The 12,372-nt window shown below is 55.6% G+C and overlaps 1 protein-coding gene across 1 annotated transcript in view; it reads right to left on the bottom strand.

Moving 5' to 3' along the window:
• Positions 1–12,372, bottom strand: part of Myo18b (myosin XVIIIB) — a 121,937-nt gene that overhangs the window by 48,634 nt on the left and 60,931 nt on the right. The window contains exons 32-33 of the mRNA XM_042668491.1: positions 10,518–10,622; positions 5,402–5,554 (exon numbers count right to left, since the gene is read on the bottom strand). Of these exons, the coding sequence (XP_042524425.1) occupies positions 5,402–5,554; positions 10,518–10,622 (258 nt within the window). The remainder of the gene's footprint in view (positions 1–5,401; positions 5,555–10,517; positions 10,623–12,372) is intronic.

Here is a 12,372-nt window from a genome sequence, read left to right on the forward strand (position 1 = left end):
GGCCAATCAGTCTTCTGGGCACTAATAGGGGGAACTTGGGCTGGTGGTTAATCACCACTGGGAACTAATGATTGGGACGGAGAGCCCAGCCCAGAGGCCCGCCCCAGTGTGTGAGATGAGCCCAGTCCCCAGGGTTGCGGGGAGCGGGTGCTCCGGATGGGGGAGACGGCCCCCAGATGGCAGTGAGCCAGCTGGACAGACGTCGGACAGCTGGGTGATGGTTAATCTTCTGAGTGTGGTGCTGCAGGCAGACTCCCTGGGTTCAAATCCCTGCTCCACCTCTTACTAGCTCTGTGCCTTTGAGTAAAGACTTTGCCATCTGTTTATCTGTCCCGGTTCTGGTCTTAGAGGAGATGGAGAGAAAAGTGGGGGGGGGGGCGAACAGGAAGAGGACAAAACAGTGGTGACCGTAAAACATGAGGTGAACCCCCGATGGCTGGGGTGGGGGCTCATGGGCCCGTGGGAGTCAGCGTCAGCCTCGAGTCAGTGCGTCCAGACCCCACGTTCGGAGGACAAGCAGGGTAGGGGGTGTCTGCAGGCCAGGAGGGACCCAGGGCAGAAGCGAGGGCCGCACAGAGGGCCGGGCGCAGGCAGGGGCAGCAGGAGAGCGGGGCGCAGTGAGCCGGACGCACTGTGTCAGCAGGGGGAGACTGGGCTGGGTCCCCGGAGAGCCCATCAATGCCCAGGGTAACAGGCAGCCTGGACTGAATGGAAACGTTAAAGTTCTCTCACATGATCAGGATGTGAACAGGAAAAAGGCGGCATGTGGCAGAGATCCAAGTGACAGAGGTACAGAGAATGGAGGGGGGGAGAGAGAAAAGAAGGAAAGAGGGAGGGAGGGAGAGAAACAAAAAGAGAAATAGAAAAAGAGAATGAGCCAGAAACGGGAGGGGGGAGAATGAGAGAGAAAGGAGGACTTGAGGGGGGGAGAGCAGGAAGGAAGGAAGGAAGGAAGGAAGGAAGGAAGGCAGGCAGGCAGAGAAGGAGAGGAAAAGGAAGAGAACATTTCAGAGGCATTCTGGGGGTGCAGCAGCTGAGACACAGCTTTGTTTTTAGCAGAAAGGGAGTGAACCCGGCTCCCCAGGATGAGTGAATTAAATTCGGGGTGAACCTTTCGCTCTTTAACAAAAGGCCAGACAAGTCACTTCCCGTGGGGAGAGGATCGAGGTCAAAGGCAGGGTACCCGGTAGGGGGAGGGCTCCTCCTCGCCTGCCTGCTAACAGCCAGGTCTGGGCACCTGCTACCCACAGCTGTGATTTATGCCTGGCGATTATCTTAATTAGACATCTTGGTTGTTAGAATTTTGCTTCTGTCTCTGGAGTTGTTTGTTTCCAGTGGAAACATTCCAGAGGAATTAATTAGTAATTGGTCCCCAAAGAACAGGTGTTCTTAGATGGCCTACAGTGTCCCAAGGTCCTGGAAAACCAGAGACCAAGCCGGTGCGGGTGGCTCACACCTGCCATCCCAGCTACTCAGGGATCAAGGTTCAAAGCCAGCCTGGGGAAGGAAAGAAAGTCCTTGAGACTCTTATCTCCAATGAACCCCCAGAACTGGGAGTAAGGGCTGTAGCCCAAAGTGGTAGAACACTAGCCTTGAGTGAAAGAGCTCAGGGACAGCACCTGGGCCCTGAGTTCAAGTCTCACGACTGACAGGAAAAAAAAAAGAAAGAAAAAGAGAAAATCAGAGACCAAAGTCCTTGACAAGCAATAGCAGAGAAGGAAGTCAGCGGAGAGCCGTTTTTATCTTGGACTTTTCTTTCAAACCCATGGTCTCCAGCCCTTTGTACCCAGCAGGGACCTATAGGTGCCTGAGTCACCATGGGGCTAGTGAAGAGCAGAGGAAGGATTTGAACCTACAAAGTATGGTTCTTGCCCTGGGCCTTGGGGCGGCCTCTGTGTGTTTCTGGGAGGCCTCCAGAGGAGGGAATCTGGGTGGGCAGAGGCATGAGGCATTTCCATTGCAGTTGGTGGGCAGTGTTGAGGGGTGTCCCCCACTCCTCCGTGGGACAGGGAGGGTGCCCACCTGTGGTGGAGCTGGCCAATCTGGCTATCCGAGCAACAGTGCAGGCTGGGTCCTTCTAGAGTCTGGCCGCTCCTCACCAGCCCTTCCCGCCACGCCCTGCCCTGCTCCACAGCTTCCCACGGCTCTCTATAACTTCAGGATTCAAGTCCCCTTAGCCAGGCTCACCAGCTCATTCATCTGCTTCCAGGACTGGCCCTCCTACCTGTGTGCATCCTGCCACACCAAACCCACTTCCTGTCCCCAGGGGCCTCCCCATCCTGCCCCTTCCCCCAGGTCATTGGTCATCCTGTGAGCCAGGGCCAGCCGGGCAGGAGTCTGCGTCCACTCCGGTCTCTGTGGCACCCCCCCCCCCCCGCTGGCTTCCTGACAGGAGCACCTGGCCATGTATCAAGCATGGGACAAGAAGTCAGCAGAGGGTGAATCTAGTCCATTCCCACAGAGCGGGCCTAAGGCTGTCACGTGGGTATGCTGGGTCACTGTGCATCGGAACCCTGCCACCCAACTGGAAAGGGTGTGTGTGTGTGTGTGTGTGTGTGTAAGAGGCTTCTGGTCCTAAGATCAGCATTGATGGGGTTGGTTAGTGGATTCTGAGGGCTGGCCCAGACTCTCAATGAAGTGAGGAGGAAGAAGGGAGGGAGAGGCAGAAATCAGTGGATCAGAATTGATGCCTCAAGTCCTCTGCTGTGCAGCCAAGCTGGAGAGGCCCCAGGACATGGCACACAGTAGGCATGTTATCAGGCAAATCTGATTCATCTCAGGCAAACCCCAGTTGCAAGAGTGAGGGGCTGTGGACACCCACAGCTTCTGGGCACGCTGTGTGTGCTGTGTGCCTTTGGGCAAAGTGCTCAATCTCTCGGAGCCCGTTTTATCATTAGTCAGATGGGTCCAATAGAGGAAGGCCCACACGGCTAGGGGTTGGGTGGAGATGATCTTCCATTACATGATTATTGTTGTCCGTCTGAATCCTGTCATTGATCCCCAAGTGAGCCCCGAGTTTGGAGCTTCTCATCGCTATTAACGACCCCCTCGCCCTGGTGACCAAGTCCTGGGGGGGGGGGGCGGGGGGAGGGCTCTGCTCAGGACCTGCCCATGGTTTCTACCCCCCTGGGAAGAAGATTCCAGAGTGCCCAGGTGGAATCCTTCTGTCCGCCTGTCCGTCTGTCTGTCTGTCTCTTTTCTGCCAGGCCCGAGTTCCTGGACGGAGCATACCACACCTGTCTTACCAACCGTCTTACCCAAGTGTAGCCCATCAGATGACACACCAGGTGTTCCATAAATACTCAACAATCCACCACCTGTGCGCCATTGCTCCCCCCCTCCCCTCCCCCGCTGTCCCCGATCCCTCAGGCTGAGGGTCCACCCCATCCCATGAGAGCGGAGGGCAACCGTCGGCGCCCACCCAGTGTCATTGCCACAACCGACACAAGCATCCGGGACACCGGCACCGAGAGCTGAAGCCCCCGAAGTCCGACCTCTGGTCCACGCGCTCCCATGCGTCTGCGCATTTCCATGGTAACAGACAAGAGTAGATGGAGCCAGGGCTCAGGCTCCCTTTGACAGGATGGGGGGGGGCCACGCAGGGGGGTAGGGCGAGGGCCACGCAGGGGGTAGGGAGGGGCACTTTCAGAAGAAAGCTCTTTGATTTGGCTCCAGGCGCCTTCATTAAACACACTGCCTCCTAAGGACACACACTGGGGCCCCTAATACTCCAATACTTGAAAGAAAGGAAAGGAAACAAACCCTGGGGATCCTTTGCTAGAACATTTGCCTGAGGGGGAAGGGAGGCTCGGAGGGTGAGCAGGACACACAGCCCTCTTCCCAGAGAGCCGAATCGACTTGAAATACCCCTGCCCCTACCCCATCTCCACCTACCTAAGGCTGGGAGGCTGGGTCCCCACACATCGGAGCCAGCCCAAAGGGTTTCACAAAGACACACCCTAAAGCAAGAGGGTCCCCAAGTGCTCTGCTGAGACCCCTGAAGTTTAGATCTTAGTCTGCACACCATCTCTGGGCACCACTTCCCTAACTGTGAAATGGGTACAATCCCGCCTTCCTCCCTCGATTCCTCCCAGGATCCCACGGCGGGCAACGGAGAGGTGGTATGCAGGCACAGCTGTATCTGCTTTCTATGTGGCCGTGAGGGGCACAGGGTGACAAGGACACAAGGTTTTCTGTCTCAGGGCCAGGACAGGCCGGGACGGGGCAGGGTGGTGGGCCGCCCCAGGGGACCGTGACCCGCAGGAGGGGGCGTGTCCTTCCTTCACCTTGGCAGGCCCTTGAATGTCTCCTGGCCTCTTGACCCCTGTGGCTCAGTGTCATCTCAAGAAAACTGTGGGGTCCCATTGGGGGAGAGAGGGCCCTTCTCCCTGATTCCCTCTCAAAACTGCTACGGTCACCCCAAATGGAGATACAAGCTGCGAGCCTGCCCCACCCAGGCCCGAGGGGTCTGCCACGCGTGACCTGACAGGAGAGGAGGCAATGGTGAAGTCTGGATTGGCTGGCTTCCAGACCTCCACCCTCACCCCACACCTGTGGCCCCATCCTCCTCTGAGGAGGCAGGAGGGGAGGAGGCGCCCGGAGACCCGGGTTCAAATCCTGCCTCTCTTGCTCTCTGGCTTGTGCCATGCTGGGCGCTCACCCCAGGTCGCCTCCCTCGCACAACGGAGCTACGAAGTTCCGGCCCTGTGTGAGGGCCTTGCTGCCGGCCGGGGCGCCATGGAGAAGCGATGAACCCATCAGTGGGTCTCTCTGCCCGTGACAGTGGTTTTGTGGGTCTGGACAGAGGAAGGGGGGGGGGTCCCTGGGTGTGTCTGTGGAGGGAGTATCTTGTCCTGAGCCCCCCTCCTCTTTTCTGTCTCCCTCTTCCCCTTCCCCCTCTCCCTCTCCTCCCCTGTTGCTCCTGTCCACCCCGAGGAAAACAGCTCTGCCCAACTTCCACCACGACACTTCCCGTCCCAGCCGAGACCACAGCCCCAGGGGGCCAAGCGGCCATGAACTAAAAGCCATGGAAACCAGGAGCCAAAACCTTGCTGCTTTTTTAAATGGAGTCTCTCGGGTGCTTTGTCACAGTGGTGACAACCACCCCGTCCCTCCTACCCAAATCCCGTGTTTATAACATATCAAGGGGCCTCTGTCCACTGTGAGCATCAGCAGGGGACATCGGTGCTACATGCTTCCTATGCAAGCCTCTGGTCGCCTCTCTCTCTCTCTCTCTCTCTCTCATCAGTAATTCAGTCACAGCCCTAGCTCTCCAGGCTGTCCCCACTTCCCCAAGGTCTGGCCCCCTGTGTGGTTGGGAAGAAGCCCCCTCCCTGGGCTGTAGTGTCCCCCTCTGTAGTGTCCCGGGCTGAGGGTGCTCAGGGGGACCTGGCGCACCCACCTGGCTGCGCATCTTCTCCAGCTCCTCCTTGCTGGCCGACGTCTTGCTGTCGTCCATGGTGGTCAGCAGAAGCTGGACGTCCGAGAGCAGCGCATGGGTCCTCCTCAGGTCCCTGCGGAGCCGCTTCTCCACTTCAAAGTCCCGGTGGCCGATCTGGAAGCCAAAGGCAAGCTGTGAGCTCAGATGGTACGGCAGTGGCCTGGGCCCGAGGTCCCTGGGTTCGAATCCTGCCTCTGTCACTCACTCACACTACGTGACCCTGGACAAGACCCTTTCCCTCCGAGCCTCTGCTTCGATCCAGTCCAGCTTCTCCATGCCTTGAGCTAGTGCCCAGCTTGCAGACCAAGCAGGTGACATCCATGTCTGTAGAAGGAACTTTACTCAGAGCTGAGCAAGCTCCTGCACCCCCGGATTCTGAGCTGACAGTGGGGGGGGGAGGACGCTGACTAAGTGGGTCATGAGAAAGCCGCATCTGGGCGCCAGGAGGCTGGTCTCAGACGCCCGACAGCCAACAGAACAGAGAGAAGCAAAGCAGATCAGAAGGGTTCTGGGGCCTGCTGTGTCCAGCATCCATGAAGGAGATGCTGCCCTTCGCTGGAACTCAGGGGGAAACTGAGCGAAGGACACCGCGCTCACCCATGATGACCACCAGAGGGAGGCGTGCCCAGCCGTCCCCGGGCCTTTCCGCCTTTCCACACCTTGGGGGTTGATGCCTCTGTGCCAAATGCTAATGCTCTTCCCCAGGATGCTTGGAAGGCCCTGGAATATTCTAGAAAGAGTGTGGGACTGAGAGTGTGGTGGTCCCGGTGGCAGGAGCCTGAGGCAAGGCTTGTCCCCTCTCTGAGTCCTCGTCTAACAGAAAAGCTGCCTGTCCTCTGTGTGCCACCACAAGGGGCCCTGAGCCAGGTGGCTCCCGCGGCTCAGGAGCTTGGCAAGCAGAAAGGATTATGCGTGTTGTCTGATGACCTGGAGTGCGTTCCTGCGGATTTGCTAGCGCTGTTCCTCTATGGCCAGATGACTTGGCTCTTCAAGCCTTTTTATTTCACGGACGTGTTGCTGTGGGTAAATTGAAAATGCTGGCCTATGATATACAAAGAGTAGATAGAGAGATAGATGATCTCACCTGCTGAACAGAACTGAAGGCTGGGCACAGCGCCAGGCTTTGTCACATTATTGCATTGAATGCGTGTGACAGTCACTTAAAAATGGAGGTTATTGTTACGATTGCCTTTATAAAAGTAGCAGTAGCTTAGATTTATAGAGCTGTCAGAGGCAAGAGGCGTGGCCCGGCAGCAGGGGCGTGGTCCAGACATGGGGGCGTGGCCCAGTACCAAGCGTGTGGGCCAGCAATAGGTATTTGGCTTAGAAGTGGGGGTGTGGCTACTCTTTGGGGGCATAGCCCAGCAATAGCCTTGTGTCTCAGCAGCCCAGTACCTGCCTATCCATTGCAAGGCCCTGAGTTCAAACCCCGGTACAAGAAAAGGAAAAGCTGTTCTGAAGCGGCTTGTTCAGGCAGAGAGGAGAAAAGGCTGGGGGGTAACCGTTTCTGAGTGACTGGGTGACAATATGAAACCTTGGGGGAGAAGGCGGGTCACAAGGTAAGAGAAATCTCACAGGACTCGGAGTGCGCACTGCAAGGGGGACCGGAACTTACAGCTCCCAAAACAAACACAGAGAAAGCAAAGCATCTGCCCAAGGCCAAAGTGCTGCCAACGGGCTGGGGAGGGATTCGAACCCTGCAGCCTTCTGCCCCACTGGGCCACTGCCAAGCAGACTCCTCTCTAGAGAGCACAGGATTTACCGTGATCCCACCTCTAAAAAAATGGTGCCTGCGTTTCCTCTGCACACAGCCCCAAAATGCCTCGGAGCTTTCTGCGGAGCAAGTTGGCATCAGAAAGCCTCTCCCTCACTGTTGGCACTTCCCGTGTGGTAAGGATGGCTTGGATTGTATACCCACGCTGCCAGGAAGCCCTGGGAAAAGCGGGCGTCCCCCTCCTGTTCCCAACAGAGTGCGGTGGCAAAGTTCACGAGGAAATCTCAGCCTAAACCACCCTCCTCCCCCTCCTCCTCCCCCTCCTCCTCCCCCTCCTCCTCCTCCTCCCCCTCCTCCCCCTCCTCCCCCTCCTCCTCCTCCTCCCCCTCCTCCTCCTCCTCCCCCCCCTCCTCCTCCTCCTCCTCTACTTCTGGAACTGAACTGTGATGGCGCCCAGGAGGGAGGGAGCGGGGAAATCTCATTAGGTTAATGGGAAATAAATGTCTCTTGGAGAATTCCCATTTTGTAGCACAAAAATTCGAATTTGGATAAAGACAGTGAATAATTAACCAATAAATCTAAATGATGTTTAGTGTTGTTGGGGGAAGTGATGTTCAAACCACAGTTGTGCACCATTTATTATTAAAAAAAGTTTTTTTTAAAGCAAATCGTTCTGGGTGATCGCTAAGTGCCTGTTGTCACAGAAATCTCTAAGCACTACTAAAATATGATTTGGTAATGCTGTGCAGGACAATCCAGGGACTGTAGAGCTGGAGAAATTGAGGAATGGGGAGACAGTGCAGTGACAGTTACAGATGGACCACTGGACAGCACTGAGATGACCCATTCTAGCCATTTAAACAACAGCATGGTGCTAGAACATATGCTATACATATACATATATATATATGTGTGTGTGTGTGTGTATTTATATGTGTGTATTATATATAGCATATATTATATATACACATTTATACAGTATATATGATGGAAATAATAATATTATATGAAGGCAATAATAATACATATCTACCCCATGGTGTGGAAATTAAAGTATGTCAATAATTATGATTGGGTGTTTATGAATAACCACTATAAGAACTAAGTTATATTTAGCTTATACCTTCTGAACCAGCAGAACAAGGAAAATGGTATCAGTCTATTTAAAAGGAATAAAGGAGGGGGCTGGGAAGGTGGCTCAGTGGTAGAGCGCTTGCCTTGCATGCTCGAGGCCCTGAGTTTGATTCCTCAGCACCACATAAGAAAAAAAGAAGCCGGAAGTGGCGCTGTGGCTCAAGTGGTAGAGTGCTAGCCTTGAGCTGAAGAGCTGAGGGACAGCGCCCAGGCCCAGAGTTCAGGCCCCACGACTGGACCCCCCCCCAAAAAAAAAAGGAATAAAGGAGGAACAAGGAAAGAGAGATCTCAAGACCAGGAAATATTAAGCACAAAAGCCAGGCACCAGTGGCTCACACCTGTCATCCTAGCTACTCAGGAGGTGGAGATCTGAGGATCACAGTCAAAGCCAGACTGGGCAGAAAAATCCCTGTGAGACTCTTATCTCCAATTAACCACTCAAAAACTGGAAATTGTGCTAAGGCTCAAGTGGTAGAGCACTAGCCTTGAGCACAGAGAAGCTCAGGGATTGCATGCAGGCCCTGAGTTCACAACTGACAAAAACAAAAAAAACAACCACAAAAACTTAGCTGCAGGGACTGGGAAGGTGGTTCAGTGGTAGAGTGCTTGCCTTGGGTGTATGAGGCCCTAGGTTTGATTCCTCAGCACCACATAAGCAGAAAAAGCCAGAAGTGGGGCTGAGGCTCATGGTAGAACGCTAGTCTACAGCTGAAGAGCTGAGGGACAGCGCCCAGGCCCAGAGTTCAGGCCCCATGACCGACAAAAAAAAAAACAAAAAACAAACTTAGCTGCAGCTAAAGACACAACTATTAAATACACCCAGAAATGATACCAGGCTACTGGGACTGCCACCACAAAAAGGTTCTCCTAACCCCAGAGGGAGTAGACGTAACCAGAGTTGACAAGAGATGAAGTTTTTTGGAAAAAAGCTTCACCATGTGTTTAAAAACTTTTCCCTATGGCTTATGTCTTTATCTTCGCCTACACTATCAAGAAAACAAACATGAGATCAACCCATCCATCATCGACAGGGTACCATATTGCCAAGGAAATCATTTGGCACACAGCAGGACAGAGGTGGAGGTTTCTCACCGCCTGCGTGCAGCTGCCCGCCCGCCCGCATGGATGATGGATGGCTATGGATGATGTCATTAATATTCCATGTCCCTGGAAGAAAGAAGCCCCCTCCCCTTCCCCCATGGCTGGGCTGGGCTGGGACCACAGGCCTGGCCTCCATAGCTTTCACACTCAATGATCCCAAAAGCCCTGCTGGAAAACTAGGAAGCCCGGAGAAGGACGGGGAGAAAAGCATGGAGTTCCCCGAGCCTCTAGCTCTGCCTCTCCAGGTAGCCCGGCCCTGGAATTCACTAACGGACCGGATTGATGTTTACAGAATGGGCACGGCGCATGTGGGTCCTCTGGGAACCAGCTGGGTAACTCAGCAGCAGACGCTGATCCCGAGATGCCCTGCGCCTGCCGTGAATGCTGCCAACACACTCGCGTGACGGTGCACAGGGAATGCAGCCAGCCTGGAGGCCCCGAGTTCAAGCCCTGGCTGTGCCTTTGAAGGGCAGAGCCCACCCTGTCCCTGCATCGGCTTCCTGGCAGCCATGGGGGCGGGGGGGAAGCGCTTCCGCTGCCACATGCTCACCAGGACGCTGCTTTCTGGGGAGAAAGGCTCATTTGGGGGGGGGGGAGTCGGTGATGAGGCTTGAACCCAGGGCCTGGGCGCTGTCTCTGAGCTCTTTTGCTCAAGGCAAGAGCTCTACCATTTGTGCCACCGCACCATTTCCAGTTTCTGGTGATTTATTGGAGATAAGAGTCTCAAGGACTTTCCTGCCCAAGTTGGCTTTGAACCGTGATCCTCAGATCTCAGCCTCCTGAGTGGCTAGGATGACAGGCGCGTGCCCAGCCACTGATTTTGTTCTCGAGGGGACAGGTGTCCATGTATGATGACATTTGTGGTTGTCAGGACTAGAAGGTTCTATGGTGACCTCCTGGGTAGATGTCAATGCCCAGCAACAATAGGGCAGGCCCACCCGTGCAGTGAGGGGAGAAGAGGGAGGCCAGCGGAACCGCCTAACACAGCCATTCCCGATCTCCCTCCGGCTTGCATTCACATGCATCCATCTCTCTGGCAGAGACTACAGGTGGGAAGGGCACATCCCCCCCTCCCCCCATACCCCTCTCTCCCGTGTTGGAGGGTCTGTACTGGGAGCCTTCTCCTACCTGCTCACACAGGTTCCCAATCAGGGTCTCCAAGTCCTGCTTCTGGTGGAGGGCCATCTGCTTCTCCTCGTGCTCCTGCTCCAGCTGCATCTCCAGCTGCCACAGCTGTGGGCACAAGGACATGCGTACATGTGGGCCGCCAGGCCCCAAGCAGGCCATCCCTCGAGGAGGGGCAGTCAGGAGGGGGGCTGTGCACCAGAGCATGCGGAGCTGAAAGGCTTGGGAGCTGGAAATGAAGGGGAGCCCCTCACCCATAGCTGACATCCCCCCCCCCCCATTCAGGGAAGGTCCCCTCCCATCCACATGGCCCTGGCTTCGATCTTTACAATGTTGGCACTCAGGTTTGCCCGAGCCCCCAGCCAACACACCAGAAACACATCCTGTTCCCTCTTGAAAAACCTTGTGACTCCCCACACACACACGGCGCCCTGCCATCCAGCAGCTGGGAGGTAGAGAGGGAAGGATTGCCATTAGAGGCCAACGCGAGCAAGAAGTTAGGAAGACCCTCTCTCAAAATTCAAGCGGGGTGCGGTGGCACACGCCTGTCATCCCTCAGCTATGTGGAAATTGGTGGGAGAAGCATCTGAGTTGGAGACAGGAGCTGGCCAAAAGCACGAGACCCTACCTGGAAACATACCTAAGGCAAAAGGGCAAGGGAACAGTTCGAGTTGTGGGACACCTTCCCAGTGAGTGTGAGGCTCTGAGTGCAAATCCCCCCCCCCCGTACATGCTAGTGCACGCACACACACAAGAACACCTGTGGTATCTGCTCTCATTCAGAAAACATATTTTATAGCCCAAGCAAAAACCTCTGGTGACTCCTTTGGTTTATAACCTTGGTGACCTTGGGGTGGGGAGGAGGGACTGAGGTTGTCTGGGGCCTGGAAAACACAGGCACCGCTCACTGCAGTCCCTAACTGTGGGGAAGCTGTGCTCTGCTCCCCTGGGCTCATCTTCTTGCCTGTGTAATATTCCATCCACTCCATCACCCATCCACACCTGAGCCCATTTCACAGACGGCGAAGCCAAGCCCCACGGTGGCTTCAACGTGATAGCTGTTCTGTCAGTTGAGAGGGGTTGGGGCCTGGCCTCAGATGGCCATGACACGTGGCCCAGGTCACAAACTATGGGTTTGTGCTGGGGCGGAGACCGGAGGACAGCCACTGGAGGGCAAAGCCAGTGTCAGCCTCTGCCCCCGCCTCTCCTCCCGCCTGGACCAATCTGCCCAGGAGAAGCCTCGTGAAGCCGGGTCACGTCTCTCCCTGTCCAGAGCCCACGAAGGGGGCCTGGGCTTGGAGGAAAATAGAGACCTGGGCACCTTGCACCTGGGGTCTTCCAGGCCCGGACCCTAGGAGGAGAATCACGGTGGGGTCATTTCTGCTTGGGAGCAAGTCCCTGCAGGGCCCCCAGGGAGCGTTCCTACCTGGCGTCAGGAACACAGAGGGGTGGGGCAGGGGTCGGAGGGGAGGTGGGAACAGGAAGGTGAGCGGGGCTTAACCAAAGCTCTTGGGCAATGCCATCCTAGAGATTTATCCCTCATTCCGTTGACTGATTTTTCCCCCCTATGGGGCTGTCTACCTCAGCACTGGTTGTAAGGGCAGAGAACGAGAACACGAATGTCCACAGATGACAGCTCCTGCTCCATAAACGACATACAGCCGGGCCATAAACATGGCCTCGGGTCTGCTCACAGAGACAAGAATCCAGGGAATGATCTCTCCCCGTGCACACGTGTGCACGGTGCATACTGTCACGCCAAGCAGTAACAACAGCACTATGCACAGTGGCTCACGCCTGTAATCCCAGCTACACCAGAGGCAGAGCTGAAGAGGACTGGGGTTGGAGGCCGGCTCAA

Source organism: Dipodomys spectabilis, unplaced genomic scaffold (genome assembly GCF_019054845.1).
Source record: "Dipodomys spectabilis isolate Male_0828 unplaced genomic scaffold, ASM1905484v1 ptg000439l, whole genome shotgun sequence".
NCBI lineage: Eukaryota > Metazoa > Chordata > Mammalia > Rodentia > Heteromyidae > Dipodomys > Dipodomys spectabilis.